The sequence below is a fragment of the Ceratotherium simum genome, chromosome 10, assembly GCF_057802395.1.
Source record: "Ceratotherium simum simum isolate JZ-2026a chromosome 10, ASM5780239v1, whole genome shotgun sequence".
Classification (NCBI taxonomy): Eukaryota; Metazoa; Chordata; class Mammalia; order Perissodactyla; family Rhinocerotidae; genus Ceratotherium; species Ceratotherium simum.
Genome location: NC_141909.1, coordinates 77391286 through 77413956, shown reverse-complemented (window position 1 = coordinate 77413956; position 22671 = coordinate 77391286). Strand labels below are relative to the sequence as shown.

The 22671-nt window shown below is 37.1% G+C and overlaps 1 protein-coding gene across 6 annotated transcripts in view; it reads left to right on the top strand.

Moving 5' to 3' along the window:
* The first annotated feature begins 1052 nt into the window (after positions 1-1052).
* The window catches only part of CDK8 (cyclin dependent kinase 8), a 114955-nt gene continuing 93336 nt past the window's right edge, over positions 1053-22671 (top strand). For 4 of the 6 annotated variants that reach the window (XM_014791228.2, XM_014791227.2, XM_014791226.2 and 1 more), the window contains exon 1: positions 1216-1845. In XM_014791228.2, coding sequence (XP_014646714.1) covers positions 1718-1845 — 128 coding nt within the window. In that variant the 5' untranslated portion in view covers positions 1216-1717. The other 2 variants (XM_087436281.1, XM_087436282.1) reach the window with 2 other exon arrangements.

The following is a 22671-nucleotide window of genomic DNA, read 5'->3' as shown; positions in this document are numbered from 1 at the left end:
TTCAACAAATGTTTACTGTGCACCACAATTAAGGCAAGATACTAGGTGTTATGAAAGATGCAAATATGACTTCCTGTAGGAACTTATAATCTAGCAAGGGAGAGGAAATAAAAGACAAAACACAATTTGATAAACACTGCAGGAAAGGTGAAAAAGAAGTTTAAAAGTGGGAAGTTTAAAAGTGGAAGAGATTATATGTCCTTTTGGGAGTGGGGAGCCTTAGTGGAAACGGCAGCAATGGGGAAATGTAAAATAAATACAAATATAAAATCGAAAAACAAAAAATAGATATGTAAATAAGAGGGATAAGACAAAATGAGGGATTATTACCAAGATATCTGGATCCCTCCAGCTGACACCTTTCCTACTTTAAAATTATTAACAAATTAGCTTCCATGGATTTAGAGGCATTGCTGTAATCATGGCTAAAAACTGCTGGTCTTACAGGCAGTGGTGCCTGTACTCAAAATAATCTCCCCTCTGAATGGATGGGAAGATTTCGGATGGTCATCTGTCACAAGAGTAACACTATTTAGCAGGAGCGTGGACACTCGTCATTGATTTCTTTTTATAGATGTTTGTAATGTGCGTAAGATGATATTATTGTGCAGCCCTGATCGGACTGTGAACAAGAACACTGTACCAACCGATAGTCTGTGAGCTGTTTACAAATTCATAGACTTTTTTTGCATAATGATAATACCCTTTAAAATCTGGAGTTCGGCAGTGGCACAAAATGGGATTCTAATACAAACTAGCCTTCCTCACATGTGAATTTCTTTGGTTAATGTTATGGTCCAAATCAGACTCTAGCGATATCGCTGTAAAAAAATAATTTTTCCCCTAAGTGATTGAAACTAATCTCACCTTGGACTACTAATCCCATTATGCAACGCTCCCCATATCACCACTGGGAGGGGTGGAGTCTAGAAGGGGCGGCAGCAGCGGAGGCCGGTGCATTCTGGGCATTGTAGTCTGGGGCTCTGGCCACCGTCGGGACGGTCCACGTGGTGCGTTTGGCGGCAGCTTCGGGCACTAGGTATCCGGCTCTCTCCACACGGTCCTCTGGGTGCCGGCCCCGGCGAGGGCGGACAGCTACCGCGGAACGGGCTGGAGGGAGTGCCGGAGGCAGCCTGAGCCTTCGCGACGTTTTTGCGACAGCCGCGGCCGTGTTCCGCGACTCCCCTCCCTCCTGGTCTCTCTGAGGAGGTACCGGCTGTTGTGCCGCACTGCCTTTCTGTTTGAGTGTATGGGAGAGTGAGAGAGTGAGTGAGTGTGAGCGTGTGTGTGAGAGAGGGTGAGGCGTGAGTGCGAGCGTGAGAGGAGCAGAGCCCGCCGTGGCCGCCCCGCCGCTCCTCGCAGCGGGAGCAGAACGCGCGGCAGGAGAGAGCAGGAGAGCCGGCGCCCCGGGAGCCCGCGGGGACAAGGGCAGAGACACCCGCTCCCCACCCCCAGCCCTCGTCCCTCCGCTCTCCTTCGCCCGGGGGAACCTCCCCTTCCTCCCCCCGGCCGGCCTCTGCCCCGCTGCCCCCCTGGATGTCCCCGGCGCTCTCGCGGGGCCTCCTCCTGCGCTTGCCGCATCAGTCGGGTTGGTGCTGCGGCCGCCGGGTGTAGAGCGGGCGGGTTCCCGGGGGCTGCGGCTGCCGTTGCGTCCACGGTCCCCATCCCGGCCCCCCGACCCCCCCGACCCAGCTCCCCGGCCTCGGAGGCTGTGACAATGGACTATGACTTTAAAGTGAAGCTGAGCAGCGAGCGGGAGCGGGTCGAGGACCTGTTTGAATACGAGGGCTGCAAAGTTGGCCGAGGCACTTATGGTCACGTCTACAAAGCCAAGAGGAAGGATGGGTGAGTGTTTGTGTCTGTGCCGGTGTCCGCGCTGGGCGGCGCTCCCGCAGGCTGAGGCAGGTAGCCCGGAGGGAGAGCGGGGCGCCGGAGTGCCGGTCGCCCACTTCCTCGACACCCGCGTCTGTGCCCGCCTGGCAGGTTTGGGGAGGAAGTGTACGAGGGATCCAAACCCGCACGAAACCCTGCGTGCTGCTGTCTCTGTTCTACTTTGGTGGCTCATAGGGAAAAGGAGCCTCTACCTTACGGGCTGTATACTTTTCAAGGGTTTCGGTACTAGATGTTTTTAAAAATTCGTTATAAAACGTCAGTTTAGATGATTTTTGGGGGTCAATTTATTATGGTAACATGGGGATTTCCTCAGCCCTCTCTGGAGTGACATCCATCAGTCTGGAAGGGAAGCTGTGATCCTTTCCGTCACCAGTTTGTGATTGATTTATTACCAAATTTGGATTTTACTTGGGGGAAAGAAAGCAGCAAGTAAATGTGGTTCTGAAGAGTTCCTCGTAGTGATCGTCTGCAGTATGAGTGTAGCGATTGCTATTTAGATATCATTAGCTGTGAGTTTTACATAGAACAATGGGGCTTTGGTGCAGGGTGGGTGGTGGGGAAAAAGGCGAGTGACAAATAGGGGTTATCTTGTTCAGGCTGTTCCCCCGAAATTTAGCAGCTGGCAGTGAACTCTAAATAGTCTCTTTGCTTTAGATATTCTTCCCTAGAAATAACTTGATTAAGTCTATGGCTGGTAATGCTCCCAGTTTAGTTTCTTAAACGGGCGAGTGAATTGTTCATTTTTCCTTTGTCAGTAGTATGAATGTCTTGTAATATTGACAAAAGAGGAGGCAATTCTTAGTTGAGGAGAAAATATATTTAATTAACTCCTTGTTTTCCTCTTGTGAAAAACGGATGTTGTCTCTGTTGTCTTTGACACTATAGAAAATTGCTGGAAAGATGATGTCAAAGGTTATTATGTAATCTTTAGATTTTATTATAAACAAAGTAGCTTTACTTGAACATCGCTGTTAGTTTGGTTAGCTGCTGTTTAACGTTTAAAATAATTGCTTATGTTTTCCAGTTATGTAGGAGTGTATGTTGAGAACTATATTAGCATTAAAGGGATGAAACCATTCATAAAGCTGAAGTAAGTTACTTGGCGGGGGAAGCCATATTTATAAATACTTTAGTTTTCTGGATATTGGGAAAGGAAGTGTATATTTAGTCAACATTTTTCTTAGATTTACTGAGATAACTTTTCTAAAATAACTTAAAATGGGCTCCAAGAGGGAGATGGTAATTCTAATTAATTTGGAATGTGCATTTCATTGCTTATATGCAGCAGTAAAGCAGTACAGCTATCTGCAAAAGGTAGGGATTTGAAAACTTGATACCCTGGGTGTTGCGTGTATTTAAAAGTACTTTTTAGTGGAATAGATTGTCTGGTGACATTTGAGAAATCAGCGTCTGGAAATACTGTTGACTCTGTTGTTTAATTATATTTCTCGTGAAGTATTACTCTGTAATAACATATATATTTAAAAATTATCCTTGACTTCCCATACAATATTTTTCAAAAGCCTTAAACCATCTTCCCATCCCCCAATATTATGTAATTTTGGGCATATTCATAAAATCCCCACGCCCATGAGGTGAGACGTTGTAGTACATTTGACCAGTCTGTTGTCTGTTTTATAAAATTCTGGTGACTTTAAATTATTTTTAATCTTTCTGAGAGAAGCCAGTTCTGTTTTCATAAATTACCAATTTAAGCTAATAAAATATGCAAATTTTATTAACTTTGATTTTATATTTTATTTAAAAGCTATAATGTTGTATAAAAGCTATAATATTGTATATTGGCAAGTGGTACTTTTAACTACATTATATACCTCATGGTCAGGTCTTAATTTAGGCTAAGAATAATTTTAGAAGAATTATGCAATTTAAAAATAACTAAATGTATAGTATGGGAACATTTCTTAGTCATCTGTGATAGCCGAAAAGTAGCATTGCATTTTGGAAAAAAATAGTTTTTTATTTGTAATTCTTGGGACTTGTTTTCCAGCAACCTTTAATGATTTTGTTTATAGGATGAACTTTTTTTAAAATGGATCAAATGTCAGGAGAGTTTTAAAATTACTTAAAACAGTTTTTATTTTCCAGAGGGAATATTTTTCGGTTTGGCTTCTTTCTTATAACCTTGCTCTGGTAAAAGATAGCATTGTATTTATGAGGTTCTTTTGATCTTATGTCAGTGAAATGTAATTGAATGCATTTTAGTCCTGGTAAAATAAAATTTGTGGGTGTTTAATCTTTTATAAAAAGATGATCAAATAATTTGTTTCTAGTATTGATTTACTTTCAAATTAAGTTATATATTCTGCGGCTGAAATTTCGGGGTACTCTAGGAAGCCAGACAGTAACACCTTCCAACAGGATCCTGAGATTTATAGTAACATGAAATAAGTTTTGTTTAGACATATTTGACTGTTAAAATGAATGTATGTAAATGTTTTATCCTCTTAGTTGTTCAGCGAGCGTCATAGAACATGAATAATTAGTAAAAGAATTTGGACTAGAGGAGTTAGCTTCTTAAATTATTAAGTTTTAGAAAATAAAATTGTTTGGAAGGTCATTTGTTTGACTTAATTAGTAATATTATCCTGCTAGACACTTATGATAAACTCAGCATTTTAAGGAATGTGGGGAAGGGGGAAATACTTTATTTGAGATATGTTTACATACGTGGAAAAAAAGCCTTTTATGATCTTGTTAATTTCAGATTCTAATAGTTAAAAAATAAATGCACAATAACTCTTGGAAATAATTTGCTTTCAGTGTCATCAGAAATGAGATAGAGAGTGTCCTTTGTGTCTGAACACGAAAAGGATACGTAGTGGGCGGCAGGGGGCTTCCTTTTCTTTCTGAGTCAATTGCATTTCCTCTTTGCAGAATTTAGACAACCAAATTCATATTGTTAGAAAGAATGGAAAAGTGTGAGAAGACAGAAAACAACTTGTGTTTTTAAATTCTAAACTCTTTCATTATAGGCACTAGACATTTGTAGAATTTAAAAATTAATTTGGGGTAAGAGTTTGATCTCCAAAAGAAAAAAAAAATTGGAAGTTTTCTTGAATAGAGTTCTTAGTCTGCTATACTCTATGTTTAAAAGAACAGATAATATATAATTGGGATTGTGTATATGTGTTAGATATATAGGAAACTTTAGTTGGGGCACTTTGGTAGAAAATACAGAGATTAGTAGGCAGTGATACTGATAATAGCTAAACTATTGAGTAGGTACTAGGTCCTGGGCAAAGCCCTTTGCATTCATCATCTATTTAATCATTACGAGTACCATATCAAGTCAGTTCTGTTTTTCAGTTTTACAGGTGAGGAAACTGAGGCTTAGGAAGGTTAAGTAAATTTGTCCATGGTTACAGGACTAATTAAATGTCAGAGCTGGAGTTGGAGGATTACAAGCAAGTTTCTTACTCCACAGCCCGTACTCTTAACCATTATGCTTCATATAATTAATATATTAAAATAAATATAAACATAGGCATGGAGATTTGGGTTTTAGTGGATCATTCAGAAAATATGAATGCCTTATCACAGTACAAGTCTTTTCAGTTAACTGGTATACTTGTTTAGTACGTTTCTAAATGGCCCTGGTTTTTCAAGTGCTGCAGAAGTATGTAGATATGTGGGTGTGTCTATACATACATACATTTATGTGTATGTCTACAAATGTACACACATACATATACGTATGTGTGTGTGTGTAGGACCAAACTCTAATAAGGCGTGTTAAGATATGAAAGTTCTTCATCTAATGGAAAGAGCTCTAAGTTGGGGAGACTGGAGACCTGAGTTTGAGTTTGGACTCTGCCTCTGATTACCAGTATGACCTTGGATGAGTCATTTGCCTTGTAACCTTGGTTTCCTTATTTGTAGGATTAGGGTGTTTGAGTTCATAATTTTTAGGGTCTTTTCTGCTATTATGATTTGAGGAAGTAAAAATTATGAATATAAAATGTAATACTTTTGCAAAATTAACCGCTAAAACAAAAGTTTTACTTTAGACAGTGGTACACTTCCATATTTTTTAGTCTCATGCTTTAACATGGGTTCTCATCAACTGCCAGAAAGAAGTTAGGTGACTCCCAAAGACTTATCAGCTACTTTACCTAACATGTCTTACACATACCACCTTAGCATTCTTTCATACTTGTCTCTTAAGATGTTGGGATTTATGGTTAGTGCCTGCTCCCACTCCTGTGAACCATTCATTTGGTGTCTAGCACACGGGACTCATGATTCAATCTACACTGGAGCCTTAATTCGGTTTTAGTTGCTTAGCTGTGATCAGAACTTGGTTGGAACCCTGTATTTTCCCCAAAAGAATCTAATAGTTTTTCTTCTGGATATTGCTGAACGCTGTATCTAGGTTTCAATTTGATTTTAAATATTTTTTTAGATGTCAGAAATTGCCAAATACAACAAGTAATAATCCCCATCACTGGGGATTTTGTATCCGCATAAGGAGTATTCCTTGTAACCTTTAAAAAATGCGGTGGAAAGGAACATGCAGAATATTTACTGTGCACTTCTTATCTACTTGCAGATGTATTTATCTGCTTTAGATATTTAGTGCATTCAGATACACTGTTGAGGTCACTTTGAGGTTTCATGTTTAGATCCCATTTTCTTAGTAGCCAGACTGGCAAATTAAATTAATTTGTTTGGGATTTGTTCATTTGAGTATTACTTCTACTGTTTCTTCCAACATTTGAAGAAATCCATTCACTCGCTCGTTCAACGAGTGTTTATTGGGCCTTTCTATGTACCAAGCACTGTCCAAGGTATTGGGAATGCAAAGATGAATAAAATATTCCATTATTTGAGGAGCGATCTACTGGGGAAACAGTCATGTAAATAAACTGTAGCAATTTAATACGCACTATAATAATTAATAGGAGGTGCTATTGGAATATAGAGATGAAAGCTCCCAACTGCTTAGGGTTTTCAGGAAAAACCTCAAAGTTGGCAACATTTTGTTGGACTCTTAGAAGACGGGGAAGATCTCATCAGAAAGGGCATTTCAAGAGGAATAGGGCAAAGAGGAGTGCTTTTTATTGTGTATTCCCAGCAAATGTTATGGGTTTGAATTTTTTCTTCCCATGCCTTTCCTCTCCCCATTTTTCCCTTGCAAGCCTTTGTGAGCTCCTGCTGTATGTGTAGTACTATGTATGTGTACTACAAATGTTCCTTTGTACCCACTGGACATGATGTGGTCTCCGCTATTTAACAGTGGGGATAAATTTATCAGCATGCTCTGAACACCTTAATTGTTTGTGGCAGTTTTCCATCACGAGAATGTTGGCGAATCAGAATACAAGCAGTGTCTGAAATCCAACTCCCTAACTTAAGAATCTCTCTCATATATAAAACTGCCATGGGAGAAGTCCATTTTGATTACAGCTCTGGATAGCAGATGATTCTGCTTTGGCCTCACCTCTATGAGGAGTAGGGAGCCAGAATTTTCTATGCTGCTGAGATGGTGGTGGCAACAGATTGGAGGGGGAATTTCTCTTGTTGGGACTCGGTGATGTGTGAAGAGATGGGAGGTAGGGAGATGGCTTCTGGCATACTGGATTTCAGCTAGGAAAATAGAAATAATGACAAATTATTATAAATTATTGCAGGCCATTTGAAAACTTAACTACTTTTTAAAAAAATATTTCTCTGGACACATGTGTTCAGAATTATGATTTACAAACATTTGAAATGTGATCCATATGTAAGTTCGGAACTGTATATGCCAAATCAGTGTTGATAAATATATATTATTCCCTGTAGCTGGTGTCGTCTTTGTTATAGTTCCTTTTATTTTTGAATCCAATCCTCATTTTCTCTTTATTCTTTTTCTGTTCTTAGCTGCCGCTAGAGAATGAAAATTGTACTGTCCTTTCCTTCTTCAGAACAATTTGTAAATCCTTTCCTTCACACCAGTTTAGGTAGGCCTTGGTCATCTCTTTGTTACTTAGAAACTACTATGATGTTTTTTCTCTTTAGATATCTCTTGTCACCTCAAGGCAATTCTTGATGTTGTCACTGAAAAGTGACTTTCACCTGTTATTTTGGTCTTAATACTCGAAGACCCTTTAGTATCGTGATTCTCAAGATTCTTTAGTATGGTTATTGTCAAAGTCACAAAACCAGTCCCTGCTGTAGTAAGCTGCCTTTGCTGATGGAGTTTTATCATGTCCTTCAGATGTGTTATGGCAGAAAAAATGCTAAGAAACCCCTTTTTAAAATTGAGATATGTTACATACCATAAAATTTACCCTTTTAAAGTGTACAGTTCCCTGGTTTTTAGTATATTCACAGGGCTGTGGATCCATCACCACTGTCTAATTCCAGAACATTTTTATTACCCCAAAAAGAAACCACATACCCGTTAGCAGTCACTGTGCATTCCCCCTATTCTCAGCTCCTGGTAACCACTGCTTTACTTTCTATCTCTATAGATTTGCCTATTCAGGACATTTCATATAAATGGAATTACACAATATGTACCCTTTTCATTTATTTTTTATTTTTTTAAAATTTTTTGTTTATTGCAGTAACATTGGTTTGTAACATTGTATAAACTTCATGTGTACATCATTATACTTCTATTTCTGCATAGAATATATGTACCCTTTTCTTGTCTGTCTTTTACTTAACATAATGTTTTCAAGGGTCATCCATGTTGTTCATTTATCAGTATTTCATTCCTTTTTATGGTTGAATAATATTGCATTGTATGGATATACCACATTTTGTTTATCCATTCATCAGTTGGTGGACATTTGGGTTTTTTCTACTTTTTGGGTATTATGAATAATGCTACTATGAACATTCGTGTGTGAGTTGTTATGTGGGTATATGTTTTCAGGTCTCTTGGGCATATACTGAGGTATGGAATTGCTGGGTCATATGGTAATTTTATATTTACCTTTTTGAGAAACTGCCAGACTTTTTCAAAGCAGCTGAGAACCACTTTTGAGTGGCTTTTCCTTGACTTTGGTTTAGGACCAAGATCTTTGTCCTTTGTCTACAAGACCTGACTAGCCTACCTTATTTCTGGGACAGTTTTTACACTCTAGTCTATCACAGTGATTCTGAAATGTGGATTAATACAACTGCTCCTCCTCCATCAGATTAGACCACCATTCTGAACTTTTTCTCAGGGAGCATCTTGTACTGGAAATTTTTTCCCTCAGCTGAAATAGCTTGTAACATTTAGCTTCAGAAATCCTAACTACTTTATCTTAACATACAACTGCAGTAAGTCCCTCTTCACTCATCACCCCACAAAACGTAGTTAGTCCTTCATGGGTATATTATGTAACTACTTCAGTGTATATGTGGTTAATGTTTATATGTCCTTTGGGTCTTTCTGGTGAATGTTTATGAGTTAGATACTATAGATTTCCTCTAGAGCAGTAATTGTGTTCCCCTCAGTTTCTGGCACATTGCCAAATGTTGACAGGTATTTAATACTTTTTTATTTGTGGTGTATCTGAAATTCATATTTGAAAGTCTTTCTTTTAAATTTGCTAAAATTAAAAACTTGAGCATATTATAGGAGAATGGAAAAGCAGTGCCTTGGGAAAACACCCACAGAAGCAAAGTTTGATGAGCTGGCTATATTGATAACTGAACAAAACAAAAAGCCAAAGGCAAACTTTGTTAATTGGCTGAACCAAGTTGAAGGCCAGGTATTTGAAAATTGAGCACTACAAAGAGTAAAGTGTTTTCTGAAATATATCTTGTAAATGAATCAGTTTAAGTGGGGATCAAACTTATATTTCTAAACTTAAGGAAAATATTAATTAGTCTCTGAACCAGAGTTGGCGTTTAATTTTGTTTAAACTCCATGGTTGTTTCATATTTGAAGTTTACTTTTGTAATGTGAATAAATAATTATTTAGGTTAATTACTACTCAGGGTTGACTCAGTTACCCATCTCTCTAGACAAGCTCTTTAAAATCTATAACTTTATTATAGTCTATGAATTCTAACAAATAATCATCCCGAGGAGAGGAATTTGTTACATCGTGATGCAAGGTCTACTCTGGGTGTTTCTGTACACCTAAATTTATAGGCTGTCTAGAGAACTAAAGGGATTTAAAAAACCAAAACTCGTCCACCAGTGGTATTATGGTTTATAGTAAACAAGTCATATTTTGGGGGAAAGAGGAGGTAAGAATTGAAAAATTATTTTTATATCACTTCCGTTCTAAGGAAAGCCAATAAGTCATATGAAAATTTAAGCTCGTATAGAATAGACAAATTTGTTTGAAGTATTTTTCACTTTATGAAAGAATCCTTTTAAGTATATGAGCTCTCCTAGCGTATTTATCATGTGAGTCAGTTTGCAAAAATTCAGTTTATATACAGTTGCCGAGAAAATGTCAAGCAAAAATAAGGCATGCGTGTAATTTGTTTTCCAATGCTGACTTAACATTGAAGATTCTTTTATATGTAAAATTAAATAATTTAAATATTTGACATTTCATTATGGTTTCTCTTTAGCTGTACGTTTTGTTTTGGTAAATTTGTGTATTTACAATTTATTTGATAGCTATTTACCAAATGTCTGTAATATGCCAGGTTCTCTGCCAGAAATAGGTGATTGAGCAGTGAACACACCATGGTCTAAGTCCTTAGGGAACTTACAGACTTTTGAGGGGCACAGGCAAGTAAACAGGTAGTTATAATATAGTGGGATAGGGCTGCGATAGGGAAAAGTATAAGTTGCCATGGGGGTACCTAATCTGCTCTTGGGGGCTCAAGGATGATATTTCAGTTGTGACTTGAAAGATAATTAGAAGCTACACAAGTGAATGGGAGGTAAATAAAAGTGAGTGGGGGTTGGGAGTTATAGTGCAGGCTAGAGGGATAGCATCTGACTCCAGAATTTCTTTATATAGGAAAGAGTGCACTCTGGCTGAAAAAGAAGTGCAGTAGGGGTTGGATGGTGTGTAGTAAGCAAGTTTTAACTTAAATTGTTTATTTAAGGTAATTTTGGGAGCTTGTGTGTTGTGGGGGGGGGAGGCTAAAGCTCTCCCCAGTACCCTTTGGAGCCACCACGAGTAGCATTTACAAAGATATGAAGGGAAGATAGTATGGTGAGAGAATTGAAAGAATTTCAGTGCCAGATCTTAGAGAGGAGTAACAGGTCGGGTGAGAGGTATAAAAAATAAAGTTGGAGAAGTAAGTGGGGTCTTGTAAATCGTGTTATGGACTTCACTTTATTCTGAAGGCAGTGGGGACCATTTGTAGGATTTTTAACAGGTAGTAACAAGTTCAGATTTATCATTTAAAAAGATTGCTCAGCAGCACAAAATCAGAATTGCCGTAGGTAACCAGGTTTAGGAGACTGTAATAGTAATCCAGTGAGAGATGCTGGTAGCTTGAATTAGGGAAGTGACAGAGAGTATGAGAATGAACAATCAATAGGACTTGTTGATTTATTGGATGTGAGAGAGAAATAAGTGAGAAGAACCAAGAATAATTCCTCGGTTTCTGGCTTGAGCAGCAGGATATTGCCATTCACACAGATAAGCCAAAACAGGAAGAGGAGCAAATCTGAGGGGGGAAGATGATGAATTGAGTTTTGATATATTGAATTTTAGGTACTTGTTAAACATCTAAGAAGAAATGTCCATTAGGGAGATACGTGAATCTAGTGCTCAAGAGAGGGATCTGGATAGAGATAGACTTGGGAGTTACCAAGTACTTGAAGTAATAGCTCTGAGTGACCTTGAAATTGCCTAGGGAGAGTATGTAGAGTGAGTGGAGGACCTAGGATGGAGAGTAGAGAAAGAGATTTCTATCCAGGAGGCCAAGTTGAGCTCTGAGAAGGAGGAGAAAACTCAGGGTCACCCCATTGTGCAACAGGAATTGTACAGTGTATAGCTTATTGGCTGTGCACAGCAGCTTGGAGGAAAACCAGGACCTTGTAGTAGAATCATAACAACCAGGGAGAAAGTGTTTCTAGAAGAAGTGGTAGGCAGTACCATACACCACACAGAGGGCAAGGGAGATGATGAAATGCCTGGGTTAAGTAAAATATTTTAAACACAAGAAAAATTCAGCTAAAGATTTTTGGACACCAGAGCTTAAATCGTAACATACTTTGTAGGTTTTATCCAGAATGTTTTGGTACTTTAATAGCTAGCCCTATCATTCAGGGCCACGCAATGAAAAACTTCGCTTCCATCTTTGGTTCCACTTTGGCTGTATTACTGAAGCTAAACCTGTAGATGCCTTTATTTATTTTTTTTATTCCATACTATTCAAGATAGTTCTTATTTTTTAAAAAAGAAAATAGCTTTTTTTCTGATTATAAAAATGATACATATTCATTGTAAAAAATTCATAGTTCAGAAATGTCTACAGAAATTAAAAGCCCTAACTCTATTACTAGGAGACAATTACTTATCTTTCCAGATAACTATAAGTATAGATTAGTGAAATCTACTATGATCTTATATTTTTTCATTAAAGAATATTATGCATCTTTCCATGTCAGTAAATATAGCTCTAAATCATCAGTTTTAATTATTGCAGACATTACATTATATGTATGCATGTAAATATATATCCAGTTAACTAATTCTCTAGTAATAGGAAAAATTTAAGTAGTCTCCAAATTTTAGCCATTATGCTTAGCAAAGGACCTCCTAGAAAATATGTCTGCAGTTCTCCAATGTAGTATCAAGTCCTTGAGGTAGAATTTCAGGATCAAGTTATACACTTTCAACAACTGTATTTTTATTATAAAATAAGATTGGATTATAAAATTAATATGTTCTCACTGTAAAAAGTTCAAACAGTGCATAAGGATACCCAAGAAAATCTAAGTCTTCCTCTTTAGGGATAATCATTGTCAGCAGCTCCTTGTGTGTATGCATATAGAAGTATGTATATGTATGAGTAGACTTTAAATTTTATTTTACTACTTTATTCATTTTCAGCATGTAATATGCATATGGAAAAAAAATGTAAACATACTGAGGAAGTGAAAACTTAAGTCTTTTCACCCCTGTCTCCTCCAGCCACTCATTTCCTCTTCCCTGAGCTGTCCACTGATATGTTTCTTGTGTATGTTTGTGGAAACAAACATCTTTTGATTTTGTTTATGGTATTATTTTTCATGTGCAACTCTTGTTTTTATGAAGTCACATTTATCAAACATTTCTTTAATGGCTGCTGGGTTACTTGTCAGAATTAGAAAGGTCTGTATGTCTTCATCTTTAAACACAAATTGTGTGGTAGCATATATATTATTCTTTGCCTTGCTTTTTTCTGTTCATATGTTTTGAAGATCAATATCAGCACATATAATGCAATTCATTTCGTCAACTCATTCTGTTTTATGGGTGTAATGTAATATACTGGTCCAATTGAAGGACATTTAGGTTGTTATCATTTTTTTTACAGTCTTAAACAGTACTGCAATAAATGTCCTTTACATCTATCTTTGCATACAGCATCCTCTCAGATGGAGGTAGAACTTTCCAGGTCTTCAAAGTTCCCCACAGAGGTATTTGCTGTGGATAATACCACTTGGCAAGGAGCGAAGTTTTCTTGGCGCGAGAGAAGCTCCCTTGCTATATCTATATCCACAGAGGGTTTTATCCCTCCTGGCTTCTCTCAATGGTTCTAGAGACTGATCATCATGCCCAAGCTCAAGTTACTGGTAACAACTCCAATACCTCACTACAAGACTGGTAAAGTGCAGGTCGATTTCCCAGGAGTCTCTTTTAACAGGCCTGGCTTTAGGCTCTTCTGAGGTCCAATCTTATGTCCTCTGAAAAGGTTGCACCAATTACACTCACATCGAAACTTCAAAAACAAAACTTATCTGTGTTGTGTGAATTTCTTTTTTCTTTTTCTTCCCCTTTTTTTTTTCTTTGTGAGGAAGACTAGCCCTGAGCTAACATCTGATGCCAATCTTCCTCTTTTTGCTGAGGAAGACTGGCCCTGGGCTAACATCTGTGCCCATCTTCCTCTACTTTATATGGGACAGTGCCACAGCATGGCTGACAAGCTGTGCGTTGATCCCCGCTGGGGACCCAAACCTGTGAGCTCTAGGCCGCGGAAGTGGAGCGGGTGCACTTAATCGCTGCGCCACCAGGCCGCCCAACAAAACTTATCTGGAAGGAAGAAATGAGAATAGATATAGTAATGACATGTTTGAGTCATGGGGGTTAAATGCATTGTAAAGTCAGAGTAGTTTTAGATTATTCTTTTGGAAGTTCTGCTTTGGGTTTTCTTTCCCCATAGAATGTATTTTAGATTACTGGTTGGGATAAAAAAAATTTAAGAGCCATGTGGATGTTTAAAATTACAGTCATTGTTATGTTTACATCTTATTTTATGTTCACTTTCGTCAGATTTCTCTATTCCAGCTTATTGCTGCTGCTACACTCTGTTCCTATCACAAAAGATTGATGCTCGTGATGTAGTCCACCTCCAACCACTTATTTTTTTGAGGCAGGAGTTCTCCTGCCTTTTTTTCTTTTCTTTTTTTTGTGAAGAAGATCAGCCCTGAGCTAACATCCATGCCAATCCTCCTCTTTTTGCTAAGGAAGAACTGCCCTGAGCTAACATCTATTGCCAATCCTCCTCCTTTTTCTCCCCAAAGCCCCAGTAGTTAGTTGTTTATTATAGATGCACATCCTTCTAGTTGCTGTATGTGGGACGCCGCCTCAGCATGGCCAGAGAAGGGGTGTGTTGGTGCATGCCCGGGATCTGAACCCGGGCCACCAGTAGCGGAGCCCGTGCACTTAACCGCTAAGCCACCGGGCCGGCCCTCCAACCACTTAGTTAGCACTTGACCCTTAATACTCTTACTCTTGCTTTGATCAATCTCTCTGCATTTCCTGTTGCTTGGTTTTGCTTATCCTCTCATTCCCTGCTGAGTACTGACCTTCCTGCACCCGGTCTTTTCCTTTCTCCCCCCTTTTGGCTTGCTTTTTCTGTTCTGTACTGATTTTGGCTTTGGCCTTGTTCCTTGTCACCTGTCTCAGTTGCATTCATCTCTGGGCTTGCCTCTATAGTGTAGGAAGCTGGAGCCCCTTCTGCTGTCAGTTGAATTGCTTGATTTGCACTTTGAGCAAAGGTGATCATTCGTGGTAGGTAAGCAGGCAGGTGATTATCTATAAGACAATTCTGATGTATTTTGTTAATTTTGAAGAGACTTTAAAAAAAAGTTTTAAGTACTCCTAAACATAATTCTTTCTCCATAGATATAATTTCTGCTCAACAGAAGTTGTAAAGTACTTAGTACTTATAGATAGGAAGCTGAAGAAGTACACAAATATTTTATCTTTTTATCTGAAAATCTATTTTAGTTCAAATGTGTCCAGCACTGCTTGAGAATTTAAGCCAGATATCCTGGAACTGAGAGTTATTATTGTCCTGCTTTAGCCAAGACTATTGACCTCTGCGGATCATGTGACATGAGCTAGACTCTGATGTGTGTAAGTGAACAACATAAGGAAATCTGTCCAAGTAGCCATTCTTCATTTGTTTCTCTGCTGGATTTTTTCGAATGTGACCATTTAATTCTAAAAGGTGATTCAGCCTGATAAGTTTTCAGTGCAAGCAAAAAATACTAAACAAGTATACCACTTTTTAACCTTGTTTTGACTTTGACTTATGGTGTTTTCGCTCTATTCCTGTTATACTTTGTGTAACTATACTCACTGAGTTTAAATATGCTCGCTGGTGTTTGAATCAGATGCAGTGCAATTACGTTTTTCCTTAGAGAAATTCTGTACTATAATTATTCCTGAAACGTTTGGAACGTAAGATAGCATTTGCCACTAGTTATTTTTTTTTAAGCGTTTAAAAAGTAATTTTGATATAGTTGCGGTGTACGAAGTAGGCAAATTAAATCCCGGTTGTTTTCATGGAGAAAATATTGGTAGTACCTTCCAAGAAGTTATAAATTTATAGTTCATAAAGTTTTTTAGTAGCTTTGAGATATAACTTACATATCATACAGTTTACCTGTTTAAAATGTATAGTCACTATTTTAGTATATTTACAGAGTTGCGCAGCCATCACCACAATCTAATTTTAGGGTATTTTTGTTCCCCCTAAAAGAAACCCTGTGTGCGTTAGCAGTCATTCTCCTTTCCCTCCAACCCTCAAGCTGTAGGCAACCACTAATCTGCGCTCTGCCTCTGGATTTGCCTATTCTGGACATTTCATTTAAGTGAAATCATATTATGTGTGGTCTTTTGTGACTGGCTTCTTTCACTTAACATAATGTTTTCAAGGCTCATTCATGATTTAGCATATATCACATTTTGTTTAGTCATTCATCAGTTCATAGATATTTAGATGGTTTCCACTTTCTGCTTATTATGAATAGTGCTGCTATGAACATTGGTATAAGATATCTAAGTCCCTGCTTTCAATTCCTTGGGTATATACCTAGCAGTGGAATTGCTGGATCATATGGTAACTCTATGCTTAACTGTAGAGTAACCACCAAACTGTTTCCACAGTGGTTGCACCATTTTACATTCCCACCAGCAATGCATAAGGGTTCCAATTTCTCCACATCCTTACCAACACTTATTTTCCTTTTTTAAAAAATTATAGCCATCCTTATGGGTATTAAGTGGTATCTCTGTGGTTTTGATTTGCCTTTCCCTAATGACGAATGATGTTGAGCATCTTTTCATGTACTTACTTACCATTTATATATCTTCTTGGGAAAACATATTCAAATCTTTTGCTCATTTTAAAATTGGGTTATTTATCTTTTTATTATTAAGTTGTAGGAGTTCTTTATATGTTCTAGATACTAGACCCTTAGCGGATATATGATTTGCAAATATTTTTCCCACTCTTTAGGTTGTCTTTTTTACTTTCTTATTGGTACTGTTTATAGTACACAAGTTTTGATGTAGTTCAGTGTGTCTATTTTTCCTTTCATCACTTGTGCTTTTGGTATCATATCTAAAAAACCATTGTCTAATCCAGGGTCACAAAGACTTACTCCTATGTTGTTTTCCTGGTAGTTTTATAATTTTAACTCTTAAATTTAGGTCTGTGATCAGTTTCGAGTATTGTGTGAGTTGAGGTCCAACTTTGTTCTTTTGCTTGTAAATATCCAGTTTTCCAAGCATCTTTGAATTGTCTGGGCACCCTTGTTAAAAATCAGTTGGCCCTAAATGTAGGATTTTTTTTTCTGCACCCTAAATCAGTTCCATTGATCTATATGTTTGTCCTTAGCCAGTACTACACTGTATTATTACTGTAGTTTTGAAGTAAGTTTTGAAATCAGGAAGTGTGAGTTGTCCAATTTTGTTCTTCTTTTTCAAGATTGTTTTTTAAATTTTTTTTAATGTGGTAAAATACAGATAATATAAAATTTGCTGCCTCAACCACTTTTAAGTATACAGTTCATTGGAATTAAGTATATTCCTATTTTTGTGCAGCCGTCACCACCATCTGTCTCCAGGACTCTCTTCATCTTGCGAAACAGAAACTCTATATTTGTTAAATAATAGTTCCCCGTTTTTCCCTCTCCTCAGCCCCTGGCAACCCCCATTCTACTTTTTTTGTCTCTATGATTTTGACTGCTCTGAGTACCTCCTATGAGTGGAATCATATGGTATTTGTCTTTTTGTGACTGGCTTATTTCACTTAGCAGAATGTCCTCAAAATTTATCCGTGTTGTAGCATATATCAGAATTTCCTTCCTTTTTAAGGCTGAATAATATTTCATTGTAGGTATATACCAGCCGGTGTGGTGGCCTAGTGGTTAAGATTTGGTGCTTTCACCACTGTGGCCTGGGTTTGCTTCCTGGTCAGGGAACCATGCCACCCATCTGTCGCTTCTCATACTGTGGCAGCTGCCTGTTGCTGTGATGATGAAAGCTATGCCATCGGGATTTCAAATACCAGCAGGGTCACCGTGGTGGACAGGTTTCAGCAGAGCTTCCAGACTAAGACAACTAGGAAGAAGGACCTGGCCACCCACTTCTGAAAAAATTGGCTACAAAAACCCTGTGAATAGCAGCGGAGCATTGTCTGATATAGCACCAGAAGGTGAGAGGATGGTGCAAAAAAGACTGGACAGAGTTCTGCTCTGTAATACACAGGGTTGCTAGGAGTTGGAATCAGCTCAACGGCACTAACGACTGTGACAACTAGAAATGTACATACCAGGGCCGGCCTGGTGGCGTAGTGGTTAAGTTCGTGCACTCTGCTTCGGCAGCCTGGGGTTTGCAGGTTTAGATCCCAGGTGGGGACCTACACACTGCTCATCAAGCCATGCTGTGGCAGCATCCCACATACGAAATAGAGGAAGATTGGCACAGATGTTAGCACAGGGACAGTCTTCCTCACCAAACAAAACAAACAAAACAAAATGAAAACCAAAAAACAAGGAAAAAGAAAAGAAATGTATATACCACATTTTGCTTATCCATTCATCCATTGATGGACACTTAGTTTACTTCCACGTTTTGGCTACTGTGAATAGTGCTGCTATGAACATGGATGTACCCTGCTCTCAATTCTTTTGGATGTATACTCAAAAGTAAAATTGCTGGATCATATACTAATTCTATTTTTAATATTTTGAGGGATTGCCATACTATTTTCCACAGTGGCTATACCGTTTTACATACCCACCATCAGTGCACAGGGGTTCCAGTTTCTCCACATCCTTGCCAACACTTCCTATTTTCTGTTTGTCTTTTGTTTTTGTAGTAGCATCTTAATGGGTGTGAGGTAGATCTCATAGTTTTGATTTGCACTTCCTTGATGATTAGTGATGTTGAGCATCTTTTCATGTGCTTACTGGCCATTTGTATATGTTCTTTGGAGAAATGTCTATTCAGGTCCTTTGCCCATTTTTTAATCCAGTTGTTTGTTTTGTTGTTGTTGAGTTTTAGGAGTTCTCTATATATTCTGGATGTTAACCCACCTATAAGATACATGATTTGCAAATATTTTCTCCCATTTTGTGGGTTGCCTTTTTACTCTATTGATTTTCTTTTGGTGCACAAAATTTTTAAATTTTCATGAAGTCCATTTCGTCTATTTTTTCTTTCATTTCCTGTGCCATTGGTGTCATATTCAAGACATCGTTGCCGAATTTAGTGTCGAAAAGCCTTTACCCTATGTTTTCTTCTACGAGTTTTATAGTTTTAGGTCTTACATTTAGGTCATGGATTCATTTTGAGTTAATTTTTGTATATGACTTTAGGTAACGTCCAGCTTCATTGTTTTGCGTGTGGATATCCACTTTTCAACCACTTGTTGAAAAGACTGTCTTTTCCTTCATTGAATGTCGTTGGCACCCTTGTCAAAAATCATTTACCATGTATGCAAGGGTTTATTTCTGGACTCTTTTCTATTCTGTTGGTCTTTATGTCTGTCTTTATGTCATTACCACACTGTTTTGATTACTGTAGCTTTGTAGTAAGTTTTGAAATCAGCAAGTGTGAGTCCTTTAGCTTTATTTTTTTTTTTCAAGATTGTTTGGACTATTCTGTGGTTCATAAAGTTTAAAGTCTGACTGCATCTGTTATCATCTTTCACTCTTCTAATAGATTGGGTATCTTAGAAATATGTGTGTATGGTTCCAGGTTACTAAGTTTTCTGGTAACTGGTTCACTTTTTATTCACCAAACCTTTATTTTAATCATTGTGGATGAAAATCATTCTAAAATGTATTACATAATTTATATGTACGTATATATGCATTGGCTCTTATGCTAAGTAGCTATGTTTTTATAGTTCATCTGCCTGTGTTGTTTCCTTTACTCTTCTTTTGTTGTCAACTGTCACTTGAAAAGAAACAATGTTTTTTAAATTATTGGAGTAATAAGTATCAATTGTAGAAAATGCAAATAAACTCTAAGAGGAAAATACAATTCACCTTATTTTGGACACCCAGACTTTTTTCTAAGCATGTTTTAAGAATCTCATGCTCTACTGACTGAGCTAGGCAGGTGTTTCTAGGCATGTTTTAAAATTAGATTATATTGTATCGTTTTGAAACCTGCTTCATTTCCTCAAGGTGGTTTGTGTATATTCCATGTTATTAATCGTTTTTCTAATCTTTCCATTAAGTTTTATTGTGTGTTTTTATTGTATTGTGTGGCGGTATCATTTTTTTATTTTTACATTTTACTTTTACATTCCTGTTTTTCTTTGCAATTAAAATTTTGTTTCTACAAAGTGTCCATCTTTGTAGACACTCATCATTTTATCCTTAGGAAAAATTTCTAGGAGTGGATTTGCTGGATCAGTTTTTTAGGTTTTTGATATATAAGGCCAAATTTTCTCCTAGAGAGTTTGAACTAATTTGTAATCTCATTCATAATGGACAGGAGTAATGTTTGCCACTTCCTTCATCAGTATTTTTATTATTGTTTTCTTTAATCTTTGCAAATTTAATAGGAAACCTATGGAATCATGGTTTTATTTACATTTGTTTCATTAATATTTAAATTTATAGTTTCATTTTTATTCATTATTTAATTTCTTTTGTGAATTGCCCAATCATATTTTTCCCGTTTTCCTGTAATATTCTTCCTTAAAATTTTTTTTTGTAAAGTGCTTTGTTTATTGGGATATTAACTCTTTTTATTTATGTTGCAACTATTTCCAATTTTTTGTCTATTTTATATATATGATATTTTAATGTATAATCAAATCTATCATTCTTTTGTTGCTTTTGACTTTTCTCCATTATATACATTTTTTCTTACATTTCCTTCTAACCTTTTTATGGGTTTAAAAAATTTTTGCAGTTGAATTTTTCTTTAATCTTAAATTTACTTGGTGTAACATGTTATGTAGGTTCTAACTATAATTTTTCTAGTCCTTTTAATACTGTTGAACAATTCTTTCGCAATTGATTTGAAATGCTACCTTTATTGTACCCTAAGTTCCCATGTATACTTGGTGTTTATTTCTGGACTTTCTCTGCTAGTCCATAGATCTACCTATTCCTGTGTTACTCCCCTATTGTTTTAAATCTTATAGATTTATAATATCTGGCAAGACCATACCCCTTAATTACTCTTCTTTAAACCAGATTATAGTTTTTCTTGTCCATTTATTCCAGGTAAACTTTAAAATAGACAATTCAAATTCTAAAAAATATTTTTTGACGTGGGTTTAAATTGTGTTAAATGTGTAATTCCATACTCAGCAATATGGTTATGTCTTTTTTCCTTCAAATTTTATCTTATGAATCTTGATACAGCCTTGTAGTTTTCTTGATACAGATCCTACATACTGTTTATTACTAGATATTTTATTTTATTTATTTTAGTAGTCTTATGCACAGGTTTGTGTTTCAGTTGGTCTCCTGCAATGTTTGTGACATACTTATAATGAAAAATTTTTCATTAACTATTTGTTATGGAATTTTAAAAATATAGCCAAAAGTAAAGACAGTTTAGTAAATCCCCATTAACCTACCATGGTGCTCAAATACCATAAATTTTCTGCTGTTCCTGTCTAGTTAAAATTTTTTATTGCATTCGTGAATCTTTCTTCTTAGCTTTTTTTTTGTGAGGAAGATCCGCCCTGAGCTAACATCTGCCAATCCTCCTCTTTTTGCTGAGGAAGACTGGCTCTGGGCTAACATTCATGCCCATCTTGCTCTACTTTATATGGGACGCTGCCACAGCATGGCTCGACAAGTGTGTTGGTGCACACCCGGGATCTGAACCGGCGAACCCCGGGCCGCCGCAGCGGAGCGCGTGCACTTAACCGCTCGCGCCACCGGGCCAGCCCCTTACATTTTAAAAATACTTATTTCTAGTATGTAATTTTATATATTTATATTTAGTTCTAAACACTTTTAGGAGTGTCTTGGATTTTCTAGGTGGATATTCATATCATCTGTAGATATCAATAGTTTTATTATTCAAGCTTTTCTGGTACTTCAGCTTTAGAAGATACGATGTTATTGCATTGGCTATAACTTTTTAATGACTAACTTTTTAATAATGACAGTGTTGGGGTATTTTTGCCTTACTTTTGATTTTAAATGGGAATGTTTCTAGTGTTTCTTTGTTAGGTAAGAGCTCTTATTAATTTTTATTCTCATAACATTATTAGATACGGAATTGACATCTTATATGCAATGTACTAGCTTTATGAGCTTTAGCGAATTCCTTTAATCTCTCTGAGCACTTCAGATTTCTCATCTGTAAAATGAATTCATCCCGCAGAGTTCTTTTGTATAATGTAGTAAGATAAAGCATGTAAAAGAAGTTTTCAAACTCTCATAAGGCCATATAAGTTACATTACTTTAATATATTTATTAAATTAATCTCATTTGTTCAGTCATTCGTGATTCCCTATTTCTCCAGTGCCCAATTAAGTTAATTTACATTTTTTAAGAAGATACAATGTTTATTTGTAGATAATTTTCCTAAAAATGTCTGTTTGCAGATAGCAACCTGTAGTGTTTCTGGTACATCATGGTTGTGTTTCTGAGAAATCATCCCTTCACAAAAACAGCTGTTTGATTGGGGAAAGGGGGCTAAACAGTTTCTGTAGGACTTGCTATGATATAAGTGTTTTTATAGCTGTAATCTAAAAGTAGTACATTTGTTGATTAAAATTAACAGAAACAAACCACGTGTTTTCTCCTTTACCTCTCTTAGAAAGTTCTTCGATTTCCCCTGTTGCCTTTGTGACAGTGCAGTTTTGCTTGCAGTACTGTTACTACTACCAGTGTAAACAAAAGAATAAAAGAATGCTTGGGTAAACAAAAC